General features: G+C 41.2%; 2 protein-coding genes across 2 annotated transcripts; one reads left to right on the top strand and one right to left on the bottom strand.

Annotated features, from left to right (window-relative positions):
• Positions 1 to 3,031: 3,031 nt before the first annotated feature.
• On the top strand, positions 3,032 to 14,002 carry togaram1 (TOG array regulator of axonemal microtubules 1; the record flags this gene model as incomplete). The annotated part of the gene is made up of 22 exons (XM_083907425.1): positions 3,032 to 4,066; positions 5,479 to 5,545; positions 6,718 to 6,846; positions 6,946 to 7,209; positions 7,295 to 7,566; positions 7,724 to 7,938; positions 8,074 to 8,156; positions 8,242 to 8,431; positions 8,515 to 8,561; positions 8,732 to 8,901; positions 8,989 to 9,160; positions 9,531 to 9,728; positions 10,101 to 10,224; positions 10,941 to 11,046; positions 11,138 to 11,373; positions 11,450 to 11,608; positions 11,990 to 12,116; positions 12,211 to 12,326; positions 13,022 to 13,205; positions 13,290 to 13,509; positions 13,590 to 13,676; positions 13,749 to 14,002. The coding sequence occupies 22 exons, from the start codon at positions 3,032 to 3,034 to the stop codon at positions 14,000 to 14,002; spliced, it is 4,455 nt and encodes a 1,484-aa protein (XP_083763551.1).
• Positions 14,003 to 17,153: 3,151 nt separating this feature from the next.
• Positions 17,154 to 21,233, bottom strand: ccdc28b (coiled-coil domain containing 28B; the record flags this gene model as incomplete). Its single annotated transcript, XM_083907894.1, has 5 exons — positions 17,154 to 17,208; positions 17,325 to 17,347; positions 19,579 to 19,733; positions 19,941 to 20,110; positions 20,998 to 21,233. 5 exons carry the CDS (start codon positions 21,231 to 21,233, stop codon positions 17,154 to 17,156), a joined length of 639 nt encoding a protein of 212 aa, XP_083764020.1.
• Positions 21,234 to 21,716: the final 483 nt, after the last annotated feature.

Here is a 21,716-nt window from a genome sequence, read left to right as displayed (position 1 = left end):
ATGTAACTTAAAAATAAAACACGCACACTATGTTGTTTTTTTTCTTAAAATAAGACATCATTCAATTGTTTTTATATTGTTTTCTGTGACGCTTCAGTTTCTGATTTAGTGGTGTAGAATTAAGCATCAGTGACATGGATTTTGTTTTTATGATGCTGTAGTCATACATTTTATTGCTCCAACAAATGCTTATTCTTTATAATTGATTAATCTGTTGATTATTTGCTCGATTAATCGAGTACTTGATGCACCATAAAATAACAAATTTGTGAAATGTTAGTGATGTCTTTTTTTTTTGTCCACAAAACAAAAGAATTCAGTTTTAATCAGAGCACTTGTTGTAATTATATATATATATATATATATATAACACTCAAACCGATTAATTATTTCCAGTAATTATTCCAGTAATTATTTTAATTATCGGACAACCAATCATGCAAGCCACAACTTGTTTTGCACCTCTGATCCGGATAATCCTCTGCTCAGTCAGCCTTCTATTTTTTTCTGTATGGTTCTTTCTATCAATACAATAATTGTGTTTATATTGTGAGCTATTTATCGCTCCATATCAAAACAGTTTTATTTTGAAATTCTATGAAATAACATTACTATTTTGATATCTTTTTCTCGACAAGTTCAACCTTTTTTCACTTTTTTCGGGCCTCCTCGTTCATCTGAAACTCATTTGAGTTTAAGACCCCTGCTTAAGGTGTTTTTTTCTGATTATTACGACAATATTTGAAGTTTTCATGTAAATAAAAAAAGAAATCTGAGGGGCCAACAAATGCCCAATCTTGCCAGGGGCACCAAAATGACTAAGGCCGGCCATGGAAAATTATTTAGCAAAGTTCCATGCATAAATAAATACAGGACTATTTATGTAAGCATTTATTTATGTATTTATTTATTGATATGTCAGGTCTCCTCCTCCATACTCTGTAGCTGCGTGTGGGGATGAGGGTGATGATGCCGCCTGGCTGGAGGTAGGAGCCTGGCACTCGCGTCACCATGGAAGCGCTTCGTTTGCGACATGCATTCGCCATTTTGCTGCTTGTGTGTGCGTGTGTCAGTGCGTGTGTGTGTGGGCTGCTCTCGCTGAGGATACCTCCGTTGCTCCCAAACACTCGTCAGTCCCTTATTATTCCGCGGCTCCGCAGAACGATGTCTGCGGTCGGAGGAGGGTAGCTGTCCCCGGGATAATGACACGGACATTTTGGAGACGACACATTAGACAGCCTTGTCGAGCGTCACCGAAGAAGACCGAGGGAAATGCTGGGTATGTTTTCTCCCCCCCCCGTTTTCCCCAACTTTGCCAGCCACTAACACAATTAGCGGAGTAGCAAGTTAGCTTAGCGCCGTTTGGTGCATTTAGCTAAGGTTCTATGTCGTTATAGCTACACAATTAGACTGAGTAAAGGCACCAGTGTAGTTCGGTGCCGACTAAAGCCCACCGCAGACTAAGTATCTTAATAATATGTACCGACTAAGTTTATGACTCAAGTCGTATCACTTCTGAGTGATAACTATCGCGCCTGGTAGCCACAAGTGGTTGTGTGTCTTTGCCCCTTTAACCCAACCATCACGGACACTGTCGTGGAGCAGTGTGGGACACAAAATACACGACATACCGTTATGTGACTCAGTGTTGTCGTGTGGTTTTAGGAGGGGACAGCAACCGTGGTAAATGTCTGTGGGATAGTTTTGAGAATGTACTGTTTAAAGTCCACCACGCATACTTGGACATGCTTTCTATTTCGCAAATATAAAGAGTACAGTACTGGGGCTTTATTATTCCGAAGTGCCACAAGGGGGCGCATGGATATTTTGAGTCAACCGGGTCAAAGCCCCGCCCCCAAAACCGTGTTTTTTTGTGTGAAAAAAGCAAAGTAAAAATGATTTATTTGCTTTTTTTTATTATTTTATTTTATTTACTTATCATAACAATAACGAAAATCTACTCTTTTTTTAAAGGTGCCTTATGTAAGAATGTGGCCAAAAACAACTACTACATTGAAATTCAAAAGTATCGATGTCTTTTAGGTTTCGTTTTCTGACGTAACTGGCAACCCGTGGTTGCTCGGCAGCTGAGACTCTACTGACTGCAATGATTGGTAGACGGCGGTAGGTGGCGCCACATGCCAAAACATGATTTCAAAACATAAACATGATTTGCCGCCTGCAAAATATTTTTTTTAATGCAAATACTTTGTCTGTACTGTTGTTGTTGGTGAGTTCAGTTTGTTATATGAACATTATTCCTGAGTCTCTGTGACATATTAGGAGGATTTTATGGCCAGTTGCTTTAAATCTATTACATAATGCACCTTTAAATTAGACCCTATAGTATTTCGGATGCTAGCCTCTACCAAACGGTTGAGATGTGTGTTCATAATAAACCTGGTTTGCATAATTCATAAAGTACAACATTCAGAACAAGTCACATTAAGTGTTAGTGAGTTCAGCTTGATGCATTTTTCAATGAGATATAGTGACTTAAAGTGTGGTCGACCAAATGGTTGAGTAGTACCTTAAAGGGTTAAGGAGTAACAGTATTGGAAAAAAAAAAAAGAAGATATTATTCATGAACCAAATGAAGGTGAACTGAGCTGTTTCTGTTTACAAATCTTTCAAAGATGCTTCCCGAACAAAATGTAAGTCATTTAAGAGATTTAAGTTGAGTTTTGCAATTGTTACAATGGTTTAATTGAATTTCAGTTGTTTTTGATCAGGATAAATCATAACATGACATATTCATGCCAGGCCTAATGTTTTCAAACAGACCCACGTTGCATTTTACTCCTCACCGTGTTCATGTTTTTCCAAAATTAGATAATTTATTCCATCCTGACCTCTGCTTATTTTAATTTTCTTTGTTTTGCATTCACAGCTTGACGAAGACAAGAGTGGTTCTCCATCAACAGCCACTCAGGATGAAGGCTCTAACGACGGCGGAGGAATATTACTGTCCTCTCAGGATTGCGTTCGCCCCTCTGGATTCTCATTTTTGACCATATTTATAACACCATCAATGATGATACCTGGATTGATCTCCCAGGAGTTACACAAGCAGCTTCTGGACCCAAAGAATTACCAAAATCGTACAAATGGTGTGGAAGAGCTCAAGGGCATCGTCTCAGAAGTGGACATTAAGTCGGTCCCATCTGATAGTATTGAGGACTTCATTAATTTCATTCCTCGGCTTCTGGATGACAGTAATTTTAAAGTCTTGTACAGCACCTTGCAAGTTTTAAACCTACTCATCCAGAAGCTAGACGCAAGCGTAGAGAAATATTTTAAACAGTTAGTCTTGGTGGGTCTCAAGGCCATCGGGGACGCTCGCACAATCGCCAGGAATGAATACATGAACGTGTTTCGACAATTAATGAAAACTGTTGCACCGCAGCAAGTATTAGATCTTATTATTGGCAACTTGAAACACAAAAATTCCAGGGTTCGCGAAGACATCCTCAACATCATCATTGCAGCTATGCTGGTCCACCCTAGGAGAGATTTCAACATCCCCAAGCTTTGTTTTGAGGTTGCACCATATCTGGCAGACGGCAAAAGGAAAGTCCGCCATGCTGCCCTCGAGCTGTTTGCTGTTTTTGATTATTGCCTCGACACGGGGAAGAAGCAGCCTCTGATGAAAGCCCTGGACATGGTTGAACTCAACGAGGACGCGGAGGGTCTTATGGCAGCTGTGCATGCAAGGCGGGCAAGGCACGTCCTTCCGAAACTCTCCGCAGAGGGGACACTGGAGTATGGTTTGGTTGTACCCAAACCAGGGCAGAGGTCCTCGCTGCAGTGCGGTTCTGGTGCTGATCTGGACTGGGTGATGAACGGCGGGCGAGTAAGCAGCGCCAGGAGCCACAGAACTGAACCGGACTGTGACCGGTTGTACGGCTACGGCAGCTTAGGCTCCCTCACTGATGACCTCCCATTTCAGAGGAGGATCGTGAGCGCGGGCAAAGGGAAAAACAAACTGCCCTGGGAGATGTCGAGCTTTTCGTCCACTGAGAATGACCAACAGTGTCGTACGTCGAATGGAAAGTGCTCTCAACAGGTAAAGTCCATCAACCTGTCAACTCTAATCTCACTTCTTTTATTACTGTTAGCGTTGCACTATATTCATGTATTCTGTGGGTTAGTTTATCCATACAACAAGTGGATATTGTGTCCTCCCAGTTTTCAGTGAATCAGAGATAGATAAATCTGTCATTGACTCAGTTGGCAGTTTTTGATCAGACTAAAAATAGACTTTGAGATCCAAAGCGATTAGCATTTAATAGTGTTCTTATATTGAATCTGAAATCACACAGCATCTAAGTGGCCTCTTACGTTGATTTACCCCTGATGAGATGTTAAGTGCAGAAATTGCAAAAACCACTTCATGTCTCTACCTGAAATGTTTTCATCTTTTTAAAATTGGCGTCCTGACAGTTTCTCCAATGTCAGAATTTAGTACGGCTTTTCCGTCTTTCTGCCTTTTACCCTGTCGTTTGAACAAAGCCCAGTCACGCCCAAAAGGCACCGATCCAGCGAGACTAAATATATCCCAGAGGTGGCACTTTCCTTGGAGACAGGAAAATAACTAAATATAGTTGTATCTCTCATGATGCAGTGTGGCTATATGGTGCAGTGGAGAGGAGCAGTTATGTCACTCACACCTTGTTATATATATTTCTGTTCTTACACCCACACTTCCATAGGAAACCTAATACTTTACTGATATGCCTAATACTTTTCAATATAAATATGAATCTGCATTTGTTGTATATAGATATATATATAGATATAGTCCATTAAATGACTGCACAGTGTTGTTGTCACTGCATAGATAAGCCATATGACAATCAGGTTCACCCTATGATGAGATAAAGGATTTACTGCATCACATTGAATTAGCCTAGAAAATAGAATTATTTGTTAAGTGGAAAATAACTGTTCTAGTCTAATGTTGCCCCCCCCCTTTGTTGTGATTTGTGGTATTTGTGCTGGAAGCTATCATCCAGCTCAGGGTTGCAATTTCAAAAAAAAAAAAAAAAGGACCTTGTGTTTACAGCAGTGTCTGTTTCCCAGCAACCTCATTACCGCACAGCACAGCACACTCGTTGAAGGCAACGCTAAATATAATTGGAAATAACACGGGGCTCTGCTTGTGAAACATACCGCTCTTGCGTTGATTGCAATCACACCAAGTGCTCCTGAGTGAGTGCTGATCAGATTGTAGACTGCGGGGCCAGAACGCTGCAACATCCACTCACTTATCAAAGGCGGATTTTAAAATCTGTCCGAACCATTTTCTCTGTGTCAGTCATTTATATATATATACATATATATATGACCATTGTTTCACAGATTGTATCATGATAGTAAAACTTTAATGACAACAAGATAAATGAGACATTTAGATCAGGGATGGAATTACAGAGATTGTTGTTCCTGAACTATAACCTCCTTTCTGCTCATACTTAGGTGGCCAGCGAAGGTTTCCTTCCCATGTCCAGGAAGCTGAGTCCAGAGACCTACATACCTAGTTTCAGTAAGTGCTCATACTCTCCCCTCTCACAACATGACACTCTCATTATTTCCAGATGAGGTCGACAATTAAAATTAATTAGAGCATCTATAAATTGCTAACCAAAGCCCTGTGGTGAACGTGATAGTTGTTTGGGTGACACTTTAGATTAGGGAACACATATTCACCATCAACATGGTGCTTACTAACATGCATATAAGTCGCATACTAGCCCTTTATTAGTAATCATTAAGCACATATTAACACCTTATCTTATTCTATTACAACATGAATTCATAATTTTCCTACATAAGGTGTTAATACGTGCTTAATATTTACTAATAAAGGACTAGGATTCTACTTATACGTATGCTAGTAAGCACCTAGTTAATGGTGAATATGTGTTCCCTAAAATTGCACGTGGTACGTTTTTCAAGGGTAGAAAATCTGTTAAAAATCAGTCACTGTACTCAGATCTGATATTAACATACGTGAATACAGTGAATGGTCTGATACAGTTGTTCACATCTGGCATTTAAATGCATCCTGGATGCATCTCCTGTGACCACATGAGATCAGATCTGGCTTCCTCCACCCTTTTCTATGAGAGAAAATGCATTGTTTTTCTCATGATACAAACCAAAATGACACGCTTTGATAACCATTCATCAGTTTTTATATATATATTGGATTATGCTGAAACCTTCCATTGCTCTTCCTATGTATCCTGTAATACGGACACATGCAAATGGAAATTGTTTTCTGTAGCATTTAAAAGCCACTTGTCTGCCCTGTAAAAGTGTTGCAGCAGCTGTTTTGTGTTCCCTCCACAAGGCCTCTGTGTGTCCGTGCTTTCAGGCTTTTTTGTGTTTTTGGCCACACCGTTTGCCAGCGGTACATACCAGGAGAGTTAAACAAGCAGTGATAATTAGAAATAGTCTATGTTCAGGACATAAAAGAATGAAATAAATACAGTTTTTATGGAATAATACTGGGATTGATACTTAGAACTGGCTACCAGAAGTGTTTCCAACAAGTCTTGAAGTGCTCCCTATGACACTATATGAGATCATGTATTACATAACTGGAAAGATGGGACCGATCATTTATTTTCCAAACTTTTCACAAAATGAATGGTGTACAATTACTATGTATTTATTTATTTATTTTATTTTATAACCATTTAATCCATTCAGGTTCTGTAGATCCACAGAGGCAACACTCATCCAGAAGGCGGGATTCCCCCGCTCACATTAGGAGAAGCGGAAGCCTCAACTTAGACCCTGACATCTTTAAAACCACCGCCCCGTCAGACGCACATGTTGGTATGTAAAAGCCAAATCTATGAACCATCTTTACCTTGCCACTCCCCTTTTTAAATCCAGTTCTCATGATTCCTGATGTGTGAACATTCTGTCTCACAGTGGCACCTAAGGGTCACACTCTTCCAAGGAACCCCAGCGTTGAGCGCACATTTTCCCTTCCCTCAAACCCCACCACACCTGGCTCGTTCCTGCTGCCCTCCTACCCACTGGCTACACTCCCAGGAGGCATGCTTACTCCAACACTGTCCCGTCGCCATGGAGATCCCGCTCTGTCAATGTCCAACACCTGGCCCAACAAGAGAGAGAGCAGCCCTAACCAGCGAGACATCAGCCCCAGGAGAAACACAGCAGAGAGCACAAAGGGTAACTGAGTAGAACCATGTGGTTTGTCTTCTGAAAGGCTAAATGTTGTTGCCTTAGTTTGACATCATTTTGTCTTCCCGTCCAGGAGACCATCTCTCAAGCAGATGTTCTCCCAGGCCTCTGCGAGCCTCTCTCGTGAGTTCTTCTTCCACTTCGTCATTCCGCCGGGCTCTGAGCAGCACCAGGGCAACCTTCTGTATCTCACCAGTAGTCCCTCCAGTAGAGCAGATGCAGTCTTATAATGAGCAGAGGTCCAGCCCTCAGAACCCTCCTACAGAAAAGAGCCTTCATCTGGAGCCTGATGGTTTCACTGCAGCGCAGGATCCTCAAGAAGACGATCCTACAGACATGCAGGAGGTCAGACTCAGACACTACATGCCCGAACAAGTTCTCAAAGAACTCATTATTTACTGTGAATTCATTATATAATGTGGCGTAATCAAAGACATGAGGAAACAACCTGTATTTCTTACTATGCTCATATGGTATGTGCCATTTTTTATGTCGATTACAGATGTTGAACTCTTTGCGCTCGTTGCGCAACAGTGCCGCCAAGAAGAGGGCCAAAGTGAGCCTGAGCAGTCCAGGTCCGGGTAGTCCGGACTCCGCTGTGAGGTTAGACCTGAGTCTGGGCTCGCAGTCGCACAAGCTGACCAGCTCCACCAGTGAAAGCGGTCTTTCTAGTATGAGCTCGGTCACCAACTCCAGCTCCAATAGCATCAAAAACGGGTAAAGGATCCACGTTTTGCTGCGTATTGTTTATATCAGGTGTCATATCTACAATACTTATGGGTTTTATGGATATTTTGTCATTATTTGTTGTCTTTTCGTAGTTTAATTTCTTTTAATATAATCTGTCAGCAGCCCTGGGGTGAAACTTCGCACTGCAAGAGTCCCTGATGCAAAACTGAGGCCATCTGTGTCCATGGACTTCAGCAGCCTTCAAGGTACAAAGAGAAAAAAGTGTTTTTTCTCACTGCTTTCTTGTATTTGGCTGTGACCTTGTTTTTGTGGGTTTTTTGGCCTTTTCAGGATTATCTCAGAGAAACGAACTGTCATCTGAAGAGTGTGTTGTCGGACAGAGAGTCGCTTACTCCAACGGAACGTTTAAAACTGAGGAGGAGTCGACACAAACGTCCCCTGTGTTGGTTAAAGCTGAATATCGTGAAGCAGTCCGGGGGTTAAAGCCTGTCAAAGGTCAGCAATGGAACAATGGATTCACGTGGTTATAATATTTATTGTACATCAATAATTAAATAAGTAAATCCTCTCCTTTTGAATTGAAGGATCACAGAGCCAGAGCAGCAGGAACTCGGCAGGCACAGATGTGCCTGAAGGAATCATTGGAAGAGGTCAGTACTTTGCTTTCTTACTGACCCAGTGTCGTTTATTGTCTTTTACTGTGAATTTAATGGTTGTCTGGTGAAACTTTTACCTTTATGTTAAAAATTGTGATAATTGTGTCCCATTTTTCATGTCGCACACTGTAGTTGTCTGCAATGATCTCCTCCTTGCTTCTTAGGCATGTTTGGCACTGCAGTGTCCAGTCGTCCAGGAGCAGGAGAAGCCTTGTCACTTGAGCAGGGTGACCCTGTCGCCAAACCCCCCGCCGTTAACTCTGCTGGCGTCTCCGGCCACGCTCTGTCTGACGGCGTCGTTGATGACAGCCCGCGTCCTGACCCTGAGATTCACGTTAGTCACATTTTATCCAAATCGATAAATGCCCAGTTACCACAGGTGTACTTTACCTGGTGTGTTTTTCTATCGGTGCGCGTGCAGGAGAGGGTGAAGGATCCTCGGTTCAGTCGGGACAGGCTGCGGCTGCAGCGTCTGGATCAGCAAGAGGAACGATGTGGACAGGGGGACAACACGCGGGACAAGATTCGCCACCGCGTAAGACAGATGTTGTCTGATTCGCCGACCAAGGAGGACGGAGGATTAATCATGAAAGGCAAGAGAAAGCTCTGGAAACATTTTGCATTACCGTAGTTTACCGGTCTGTGCTACTGGAAAAATTCCAACAGTTTCCGAGAGCTTAGAATTTACCTGTCATCGCCAACATCTGGAAATGAGCCTCTATACACCTATGTACATATTCCATTTAAAACCAGACGTGTGCAGCTAGAATAGTCATATATCACATTAACAATGTATAGAGTGTATTTCTGATTAATTTAAAAAGTGCTTTTCCTTCAAAAAATTTCAGGTTAGTGTATGTTTTTTGCTGTCCAGCCATACTTTTAATGGTCAAATAATGATGACCGGCCTTTGGTTTTGGTTGTTTGCAGCCAGAAACTTGAATTGTCGATCTTTTGTCATAGATTTGCATCTGAGCAGCAGCAGCATACTCAGCCCCACCAGCCCCGTGAGCCCACCCGGATCCCAGACCCCTCTCAAGTGCCTCTCTCCGCCCCACCAGCCGAGCCCGCCCACAGTGCCCCCTAACCCTAAAAACATCTCCCGGCTCAGGAGGGCTCCCAGCCTCAGCAGAACCCGACCCTCGCTGTCACATAGCTCAGGTTAGTGAATGAGGACAATGTGGATGCATGCCCTTTGTATTATGTCACTCTGTGTTATGGTCTGGTAATGGAATGCAGTAAATAATATATACAAATAGATAAACCGGAGCTTTAACAGGCTTTTTTGTATACGGAAAATGTTGGTCCATTAAATTTGACTCTGTCAGAGAGAGCATGGCTGACTATGATGTTTGCTTTGGTTAATGTTTGCCACAGTGCTTTGTTGTTTTGACAAGCTTTAGTTAATGCACTGCCACCCACACACACACACAAACACACAATCACACACCACACAAGTGTTTTGTGACGGATAGAGACGTAACGTGAAACTCAATCTGTTGTTGTTGTGTGGCGTCTAATGGGCACATTTAGATGAGCTCTCCTCCGGCACCGTGAGCCACAAGAAAAACCCGTCGGAGCCTGCGGAGCTGTCCCCGTTTTCCAAACCTGAGTTGGCGCTGACTGAGAGCTTCAACCTGCTGAGCTCTGATGACTGGTGAGAAACTTTATTCTGGATGATAACGTCAATCTAGGGCTCCTACGTATGTTGATGAAATAGTGTAAAAGTCTTTATTTGACTATAATCTCAACTATAGTAATCTCTGATATTTCGATTTATAGCTTTTTTATATATTTACTTTACGACATAACATGATGGTAATCTTATTTGTAGGGATGAGGAGGTACAAAAATTTGGACTAAATCACAAAGAAATAAAATCTAATCGGTTTGTTATATCACTGGAACATTGTTTAAATTGGCTGGTTATTGCCAGGTGATACATGCATGAGTACAATTGTGTTATTAATATTATAAGATGTAAAAACTCGTATTATTAATTATTAATCGTATTATCAGTATTGGTTGATGCTCAAAGGTTTAGATATGGGGGAAAAAAGGGTATCGAGTCACCCGTACTTATTTCCAATGTAATAGCTTGGTAATATTAACGTAACAGTGTGGTAAAACTAAACAGAAATGGGCTAAATAAGCATTTAATTTGATGAATCTCAACGTCGTAACATGGTAATTACTGATTTTTACTGCGTTTTACTGTGATTAATGTGATGTTATTGCACCAATTGTAGTTTGAGAAGCATTAGAATTGAGATTGTTTAACACAATACTGTAATATTATTGAATTGTAATATCGGGTGTTACCACTATCTTAAAAAAATGGCTTCCAACATACCTTCATTTTTTTTAATTCAGGGAAAAGAAAATCGAGGGTCTGACATTCCTGCGCTCACTGGCCAACTTCCACTCAGACACACTTCAGGGCAGGCTTCACGATGTCTGCCTGGCTCTCATTCAAGAGGTAGCATAACTTGTCGTCTTTCCCCCATCTGCGCAACGAGGATCTTTTTCCTCCCTAAAATGTTCACATCTCTAAATTATTTTTTCCTCAGGTGAAGAACCTGCGCTCTGGTGTGTCCAGGGTGGCAGTGGGCACTCTGGGTGACCTGTACACGCACATGCAGAAGGCCATGGACCAGGAGCTGGAGGGGACAGTCAAAGCTCTGCTGCAGAAGGCCGGGGAGACCAACGCCTTCATCAGACAGGACGTCGACGCAGCCTTGGACTGCATGGTGCAGCACTGCACCCCCACTCGTAGCATCAATGCTCTACTCAGTGGAGGCCTCGGGTAAGTACACGCATGCATGCACACATACAGTATGCACGCAGACGGTATTTTAAAACACGTTCTCCTTCGATCACAGTCACCTCAATGCAGTGGTGAGGAAATGCACCGCTCAACATCTGGCCAGTCTGGTGGAGAAGGTCGGAGCTGTCCGTCTCCTCTCTGGGGGCAAAGATCTCACCGAGAGGATTTTACCTGCCGTTACCAAACTCGCTCAAGACTCCTCACAGGAAGCCAGGTGCAACTTGTTTTTTTTATCCCCCCTTTTATGTCCTCACACAGAGATATGACCTACATTTCAGCGGAATCAGGCAAATTAAGAATATATTATGAGCTGTTTTTATGAGCTCTGTTTTGGGCATTGTAACTGTTCTGGTGATGGATTGCAGTGTATTGTGTTTAAATTTCAAGTTGCTCTTTGAAGTATAATTAAATGCAGAAGTAGATAAAATTTATGAAATATCAGTGCAGCGTGTTTTATTTATGATTGTTTGAATGTGTGGCAAATTAGCCCTGAAGGTAATACAGACACATTGAAATAAGTCTTATTAAGACATTAGTCAAACATTATGGCATTCAGTGTCTGAATGACTATTTTAATGGCTCTCGACTCACACAGGTACTTTGGCCGTCGGATGTTGCTGTCGCTGTCCTCTCACCCCGACTTTGACAAGATCCTGGAGAAATATATCCCCAACAAAGACCTGCCAACTGTCAGAGACACCGTCTTCACTCTCAAGACAAAGGTGCAGCTCTTTGTTCTTTTTAAGTGTTTGTTTTTTATACAGATGTTGTTGAGGGGCCACACTCTCATTAGTCTTACATTGTGGATTATTATAGGGTCTTGGTGAAATGCCCCAAGATACACAGTCAGCCAGGGGAAGACGTTCGCTCCCGGGCAGCGGCACAGTGAGGGCCTCGTCTCTCACCAGGGAGCCTCTGCACCAGACCAACAGGTGGGTGTGAATATCAGCAAGTATAAATTCAGCTTCTTAACCCTCTTAAGACTAAATCCGCCTGGATTTATTATGGATTTTATGTCAAAATGCCATTTTTTCCAAGATAACTTCCAACATTGAATTTCTGGCAGTTATTCAACCATTTAGGAATTACGGTAATGAGAAGCTGATGTCACTAACTTAACACGCTGGTGAAACTGTCTTTGATTGGACGGTCGTTCCACAGAAGTCCTGTATTCTCTAGATATCAAAAACAGTCTAGGAGTTATGGTAATGAGAAGTACATGAGCCAAATCACTGAAAGGTAAATGTAGTATGTACTTCCTTTTGCTAGAGGTCTCTCTATCAAAACAGTGACAGAAGACCTAAGTTTGACGACATAGTGAAGCAGTGTGGAATCATGGGAATTGTTGTCCAGCAAGCGCTTCAGTGGCAGAATGTGCAGAAAACGGCAAATTACTAACAAATACACGCATTAAATTGCATATAATTTACATATATGGTAGTAAACAAATGTGGTTGTGGATTTAAAGACAGTTGGGAAAGTTTTTAAGTGCATAACAAAAAGAAAATACATTCTAGTCATGTTGTTTTTGGATATTTTAATACAGAAATGTTAGCAGAGCCATTTTCACTATCTGATACATACTTTATAAAGCTTAACTCAAATTAATGCATCGTCTCATTTACAGGGAGTCGAAGAGCCACTACAGCTGCAGATCTCAGACACAAAGTATTGCAGACAAGACTGAATACATCGAGCAGATCTCAGATCTGCTGGGCTCAAAGGACTTCAGAGAGAGGATCAAGGGAATCGACCAGCTCGTGACTGACTGCCAGCACAACGCCAACATGGTCATCAATAGTATATACCCGGTTGGTGCTCGCATATTCCTGTCACACACTACTCTGTTACACGGTGACGCCATCAAACAACAGTGTCTTCACTTTGTTTTCCAGGTGTTTGATGCCTTCAAGGCCCGGCTGCAGGAGTCCAACAGCAAGGTCAACCTGCATGCCCTCGAGTCGCTGCAGAAGATCGTGCACTCGATGAAGGACAACCTGTCCCATGTGGTCAACATCCTGGTCCCGGCGATTGTGGACAATCACCTCAACTCCAAAAATAACGCTATCTACTCTGCTGCTATTGGAGCCATTAATGCACTTATCCTAAATCTCGGTACTCGATTTAAACATTTGCTGCTGGATTTTGAGATTTTCTCTTTCTTTATGTAATTGTGTGTTTTGTCTCCACAACAGATAATCTACTCCTTCTCCAGCCTTTCTGCACCAAGGCTCAGTTTCTGAATGGCAAAGCAAAGGTGGATCTGATTGAGAAGGTTGCAGGTAGGTTGTGATTATTACTGTGAACAGTATCCTAAGTTATGACCGGCACTCATTTTTTTTTATTACTTCCAGACCTTGTGACGGAGCTCTACCCCCGCAAACCTCAGGTGGTGGAGCAGAAAGTGTTGCCCTTGCTGTGGCACCTCCTGGGCACGTCCACCCACAGCGGCACCATTCACGGCCGCAGCGGCAGCGTGCGAGGAGCTACCGCTAATCTGTGCCAAGCCCTTTACGCACAGATGGGCTCGAGCCTGAGCGAATGCGCTGCCTCCCAGCCTGCCAGTGTCCACAAAGGTTTGAACGAGTTCCTGAGGGCCTTATCCTGAAGGTAACGCCGAACACACGACAACAAAAACACGTTTTGGAAGAGGAGCGACCATGACGCTGACCATACTTGAAGATGGAGATGTTCTACATTTCTTACAGTGCCTGCACTTTTATATCAAAAAACAAAAAAGAAGAAAAAGCCCTTAAAAATTAGGAGCTCTTGATTCTTATCTCAGTGAGATTATTCTTCTGGTACAGAAACATGAACAAGTTAAACATACTGACATCAGGTCTTAGGCTACATCCACACGACTGTGTTTTCATTTCATAAAATGACATTTTCCAGACAAGATCTGCTTCCATATGTCGATGTAAAATTGTTGTTTACAGGACAAATCGGGTGCACTGATCATGTGTCGTTGTTTTATCAGTTTCAGACACCATTACTTATGAGAAAAACAAAGATTACAAGGTGAAACTGAAAGTTTAAATATCAATTTGCACTACCGTTCAAAAGTTTAGGGTCACCTATACCATTTTTTGGGTATTTTTCATTAAAAGTCACACTTTTATTCATCAAAAGAGTTGCAAAATGAATAGAAAATATCATCAAGACATTGACAAGATTAGAAATAATTTTGGCAAAGAACCAGAAAAACTGTTGCGCTAACATCTTTGCACAAGGGTTTTCTAATCATCCAATAGCCTTCTAACGCGATTAGCAAACACAATGTACCATTAGAACACTGGAAATGAGCCTCTTTACACCTATGTACATATTCCATTAAAAACCAGACGTTTACAGCTAGAGTAGTCGTTTACCACATTAACAATGTATAGAGTGTATTTCTGATTCATTTAATGTTATATTCAGTGAAAAAAAAGTGATTTTTCCTTAAAAAATAAGGGAATTTCTAAGTGACCCCAAACTTTTGAACGGTAGTGTACATTGCTAAAGTCTTAAAAAGAGCTCCGACCTGTGCGTGTCACTAGTTCTCTGAGCTGTTTTTCCTCTCACAGCTGATAATCAAGTTGTGGCGTCGTCGTTTCCAAACATATCTCCAGACTAAAAATGCAGCTCTGGAGTAAAAACATAAATGAAAACAAAAGACGCGTCGTGTGGATGTAGCCGTACACGTACTCAACCTGCTCTCTTTGCACTTTTGAAAAGGTAGCTCATTATCACGATAAATGTCCTCTGAGTTTTACATTATTCCGTCCTACTATATGTCACTATCCCCCCCCCCATCCCCCACACACACAATCTAAACATGTACTGTAGACAAATCAGAGACACTATTAGAGAATGTACGATTGAAATGCACACAAAGAAGAGGAAGAAGACAGGGAATTTAAAAGAAATGTGTATATTTTTGCTGTTTCATCAAATGTGTTGTAATATTTTTGAAGCCGTCTTACGTCGTCGTTTAAAGGGATGAATTTGTGAACTCGAAATAGTACAAAAATAATGTTTGTACAGCGCAGACGTATTTGCACAGTATTAATCAGATGCTGGTCGTTGGTACAAACGATGATAATTTATCTCTCGTGTAACGGTTTTTAAAAGTCCTGTTTTGATGACGTGAAACTTTTTTTGCATGACCAAAATTTTACTGGCAAGATCAAAACTTGTTTTCTATATTTTCGTCGGAGGAGATGTACACTGATGCCTCGAGTGGACGATGGAGGGGAGAACACAGTGTGAGAGTATGACTTTTACTCCTGTGGTTGCCTGAGAAACGGTTACAAAAAGAAAAGGCTCAGATCTGTCTCGGTATAGTGCCAGTCTTTAAGTAGCCTTTGAATTTTGTTGTTTAAATTATATCAGACTTGTTTGTGAACAAGAGCAGAGGCAGATTGATATATGAATGTAAATAAAAAAGTGTTTTATTTCTGTAAAATTACTTACTTACCGGTGCCTCATTCAAACTGTTTTTTAAAGAGGAAACATAAACAACATCCTAACAAACACAACTTATTATGCCTTTTACCTTTTTATTTATTGATACAGGCATTGAAGAATCATGAGGATATAGCGCTTTTCTGATGTTTTGTATCTGTATCTGCATGCTGTATAAAGCTGAGAGGATTCCAAGGCTTTGGATAAGAGGTAGCAAGCGGTAAAAAGACTTCACCATCATACAGTTATGGGGTCCTTTTACAGTTTTTTGTCATTTATTACTAGCAGTTGGTTTTTAGTGTAAATTTTCTTTTGCTGCCAAATTTGGAATTAATGCATTTTTCTAACCATGAAAGTAGCTGCCATTTTGACATTGTCCTGCACAGTGGTTTACGCTGTGGTGTACGTTTAGCAAAGTAAGGGATTTTATAGCTTTTCAGCAGCAGGAAAGGGTGAGTTTGTGCTTGCATGAATGCTGCTACAGGCCCTTCACTAACGGCAATAAAACCAAAGCGAATACAGTACCTCGACTGCACATTTACACACAATTTGTGTACAGTCCCTTTAAAATCACCTAAGAAAGGTATTAAAATCCAGTCGGTATTAAACTTTTAGCAAAGGTATAAAAGAAAAATCACAGGGTCAGGTTAGAATAACAGCAAAAGGTGAAAACGTCCTTTAAAAAGGTCCAGTGTGTAACATTTATGTAATATGTATGTTTGAATAAGGGCATAACTCCTTCAAAATAAAACAATATATGTTATGTGCACTAAAAAAAAAGTCATAAAGCGAAGGTTTACTGCTCCACCCACGCAAAACCTATGAATAAATCAACAAAGAAGAAGGACATGGTCGAGAGAGAGCAGGAGTGGGAGAATATTTACATCCTTTTCTTGTGTTTAGGAGTCGCACTCTACAGTCTCACCATGTCTTACACACTGGACCTTTAATAAACAACAGATTACACGTGTGCTCAACCATCTTAATCTATGCAACAGACATAAGGAGACACAATATTCTATTTTAGGAAATGTGCTTTTTCTGAAGGAAAGTGAAGCAGAGTTAGTTGTTGAAACAAAACGAAAAAGAACATTTTGGTACTCTAAATGCTGTGCTGCTTGAAGGTACAGGATCCATCCATCCATCCCTTGGATTCACTGACCAAATGGCAAGAAAAAAGCTCTACCTCCCAGTGGATTTTTTTCGTTTCTGTCACTAAGGCAGCTGCATCAACGCCACGACAACCCGGACAGGTTCGATGTTGAGGAGGTAAGTGTGTTTGTTGCCAACCTCTCGCTGCATCGCTTTTGTCAGGGACCAGATGTCTTGGGCAGGTCCTGGTTCTCAGCCAAGTGGAGCTTTTGTCTGCAAACACATTAAGGATTCACACGGAACTGGAAAAAAAAAATGTCACTTAACGTCCAGTTTCTTCATCTGTGGACTCCTATTAACAAACAGGTGTTCGGTTAGGAAAAGGATACATTGAGGTGCTGAGCTCTTCCAGCTGTGGAGACAAATGAGTGAATGACTTTAGTGAAGGTTTGAACGACCAAAAACAGACACAAGGTCAGCTAATGCTCATACACTTTTATGTTCTGTCAGTTTCCATAAAGCTACAGCTAAGGTTGGCTAATGCTCATACACTTTTATGTTCTGTCAGTTTCCATAAAGCTACAGCTAAGGTTAGCTAATGCTCATACATTTTTATGTTCTGTCAGTTTCCATAAAGCTACAGCTAAGGTTAGCTAATGCTCATACATTTTTATGTTCTGTCAGTTTCCATAAAGCTACAGCTAAGGTTAGCTAATGCTCATACACTTTTATGTTCTGTTAGTTTCCATAAAGCTACAGCTAAGGTTAGCTAATGCTCATACACTTTTATGTTCTGTCAGTTTCCATAAAGCTACAGCTAAGGTTAGCTAATGCTCATACATTTTTATGTTCTGTCAGTTTCCATAAAGCTACAGCTAAGGTTAGCTAATGCTCATACACTTTTATGTTCTGTTAGTTTCCATAAAGCTACAGCTAAGGTTAGCTAATGCTCATACACTTTTATGTTCTGTCAGTTTCCATAAAGCTACAGCTAAGGTTGGCTAATGCTCATACACTTTTATGTTCTGTCAGTTTCCATAAAGCTACAGCTAAGGTTAGCTAATGCTCATACATTTTTATGTTCTGTCAGTTTCCATAAAGCTACAGCTAAGGTTAGCTAATGCTCATACACTTTTATGTTCTGTTAGTTTCCATACAGCCACACCTACAGCTAAGGTTAGCTAACACTCATACACTTTCTTGTTCTGTTAGTGTCACCTTCTCGTCATAGAAACATTACATTTGCTGTTTGATGCAAAACAGAACGCTGCAGCTAAAGTTAGCTAATGCTCCTACACTTTTGTGTTCTGTTAGTGTCCATACAGCTACATCTACAGCTAAGGTTAGCTAACGCTCATACATTTTCATGTTCTGTTCAGTTTCACCTTCTCGTCATAGAAACATTAAATTTGATTTTATCCCCGATTCACAGTTGGGCAGTGCCAGGCAGCATTAGAAACCTTTAAGCTACGCTAACAACAGAAACACCGGAGGTATTTTCTCACTGCGTAAAAGTGGATAATATTTAATTTAATTCACTTAGCACAATAAAGGGCAACATGAACATTAGAAGTTCTTTTTGACTTCCTGATAACATTAACGACGTGTGCCAGTACCACTAATTAACGTGAATATTTACACCTGTGACTTCACTACGAGTCAGCTCATCTTCTGTGCTGGATGCTGCGGACCTGGTAAGTTTTTCCTGTTAATATTTGACACAATAATAATAATAATAATAATAATAAATAAATAATAATAAAAGACCATTTTCCTCGCACTTTAACTCACCGTTACAAAATTGGAAACTCTAAACTAACTCTTGTCATGAACACAGCCACTGTGTAAAAGCTGCAATATCCCTTTACAGTGCTGTACTACTCGTGTCTGCTCTTGTGGAAGCTTTAAAAGGAAAGGAAATATGATATTATGAGCCTCCATTTAGGCCTGTAATAATTGACGGAGCGATTTCATTAATCTGCAACAATTTTGACAAGCCATTTATGGGTTTAAGTGCGTTTTTTTATCAGATAAAAACAAGATTTGACCCATTTATTATGAACAAAAGAGCAGATTCCTTTAGAATTGTAATCTCTTTCAACAAAGATGTTTTCTAACTTTTATCATTTAAATATTTTTTTTTTTATATAGCATATGTCAGAAAATCCCTTACTTCATATCATTTTTACCTAAAATAGCCTTACTTAATAATTATTGACTTATTATAACTGTAATTTGCATACAAATATTGATGTGATTGGGCTTGATAGTTGGTTAAAAACCCTACAATGGAACCTGTCTTGCTCTACTTTGCGAAGAACACGGTGCAGTTTCTGTGGCTTCTGAAAATACATATTTATCTGTGTCTCCATCAAATGATATGAAGAAGAATTTTTAGTTCACTGAGACGAGCAGTAGGTGGTGCAAAAGTCTGCGTCATCACAGGGGGATACATAAAGTGCCAACAGCTGTTGATATATAGTGTAATTTCCCTTCTGCTTCAATTATTATTGTTTTTTTTATTTCATTTTTATTATAATATTCACTTGTTTTTGCAAATTGAAAGTGTGCATAACAACAGGCTAATTCTGACAGGACCACACCTTTGTTTAAAAAGATGGGGGTGGTTACGTTTGCACTCACGTTGCTGAGCAGGTGCTCCAGGTTGTGGTCGGACGCGCACTTCCTCTGGTCCTCGGAAAGCTCCTCCACGTGGCTGTCGAGGCTGAAGTGCAGCCGCGCCAGTTTCTCCTGCATCTCGCGCACGTGCTCCAGCTGCTCGAAGGAGCACACCTTACCTAGAGAACACAGCCCAGGTGTGACTGCAGCAAAGTCGAACGCTTTTCCATGGCAATAGCGGGCGGGGCTTTGTAAAAATAGCACCGCCACCATTTGATTACAGGCTGATTGATGTAACAAAGCCACTTTTCAGCTGGGTTTTATTTCCAGCGTGTAACGCGATATCCCCCCAGCAGCAGCCTGGAGTCTAATCGAGGTTATCTTACCAAAGGCCTGAAGTTTGCCTGAGTGAAAGTCGTTGAGGAGGTTGAGGAGCCCGCCCTCCATCTCCCTCACGTCTGAGACATCCGTGAGAAAAGAGTGCTGCAGCGGGGAGGACTGTACCACTTTACTGGGGCCTGCTGGCTGGGGGGCCCTGGGCTTCTCTTTGTGGGGCCTGAGGAAAGATGGGGGGGAAAACATTTTTTTGCGATGACTGTGTTTTAACCCCTAACTGCAGGTGCACCTTTGGTAAATTGCTGTGGGAATAATACACATCTCCTTATATGGACATCCTGGAAGTGTGCCTTTATAGGTCACATATTCAGGCTTTAAAAAATAAGTTTTTTAGCAGTGATATAAAGTAGCAATAATTGGGCATAAGTCACAAAAATAGACAATTTTTCATTTGTTTTTGTTCATAAAAACGAGCCAAGTGAACTTTGAGCAGTGCTGTATTTCCATCACAATGTGATTTTCATCACATTGCCCAAGTTGTGCTGAAAAAAAAGTATATAAGACACTCTATATTGCACATTCTTATAACCTCTGTGTATACTGTACGTTTTAACATAGTAATGGAATTTTTTTTTGCTTGTTTTAACCATAAAAGGGCCAGAAAACGTCATGCAACTAAATGCTTTTTGCCCATTTTTCCAGAATAACTTCTACAATTGAAAATGAAGAAAAACAAGAGGTTTTATTTAAAAAATACTCTGTAGTAGAACATGAAAACCAGATTTTGCGTGTTAAATTTGACATTTTTCTCTTTCCTCTCTGGTGACAAAGATGCTGATTTGGCGGCTTCCTGAAACAGTGCAAGTGAAATTACCGTAATAACCACATCTTAGTTTTAAAGTGCAACTTCTCAGCTTTCAGAAACGGTAGGAATTTTTTCCGACAGCACAAACCGTTGCGTAATTACGGTAATGCGAAGATAGGCTCAGTGTTAAAGGGGCTAAGCACTACAGCTTTAAATTTCCCTATTACACCTTGCATTGTGTCTTTCAGTGCCTCTGTGTGTGTGTGTGTGTGGCAAAATAATAAATAAGTATTCATAAATACCTGGTGGTCTTTGGTGGAGCTACGACGGCTGCAAACACCTCTTTAGACTGCCCCGGTGCACCTATGGACCTCTTGTACTTGCCTCTGTTCTTCGGGGACGGAGGCTGCGGCAGGCCCAGAGAGAAGGTGGCACTTTTGCTGGCCGGCAGGACGGAGAGCTTGCGGGGGTTGATGGGGGGAGGCGGGGGCTGCGGGAGCGACACCTTTGGGCTGCGCTTCTTGCGTTTGTCCTCCATGATGATGATGATGATGATGATGACGATGATGTGCGTTCTTCTGGAGGGTAGGGGGAGGGAAAGGAGTCCAAAAGCAGCAAAACCTCCTTGTCGTCACAGCTCAGGATTCTCCATACTGCAAAGATAAATGAACAAATGCTTTAATCTCACAACAACAAGACGGCTCTGAATCAGGAGTGCATCTCCTCTGTAATACGATGAACAGATACCACAAACCTCTCTACTTTAATGGCATTGCTTTAGGATGAAACTTAGTCTTTAATGGAGGCGACTTCCTGCTTCAGCCTCCCTGGTGTAAATGTATTTATCTTTAGAGCAGCTGCACGTGGGCGCAATTAGAGCTCATCATGTCCAACAAATCAATATCCAAAACAGCTACGCTGCACTGCAGGGCTGAGGTTTAATAGGTGGATATGACATGACTTCAGCTCTCGTCTGTTTACACTGAGCAAGTAGAAGAATAGACGCTGGATAATGCAATAA

The sequence above is a fragment of the Microchirus variegatus genome (assembly GCF_963457635.1).
Source record: "Microchirus variegatus genome assembly, chromosome: 21".
Taxonomy (NCBI): domain Eukaryota; kingdom Metazoa; phylum Chordata; class Actinopteri; order Pleuronectiformes; family Soleidae; genus Microchirus; species Microchirus variegatus.
Note: the sequence above shows the minus strand (reverse complement) of the source record. Positions and strands in the feature narration are given on the sequence as shown.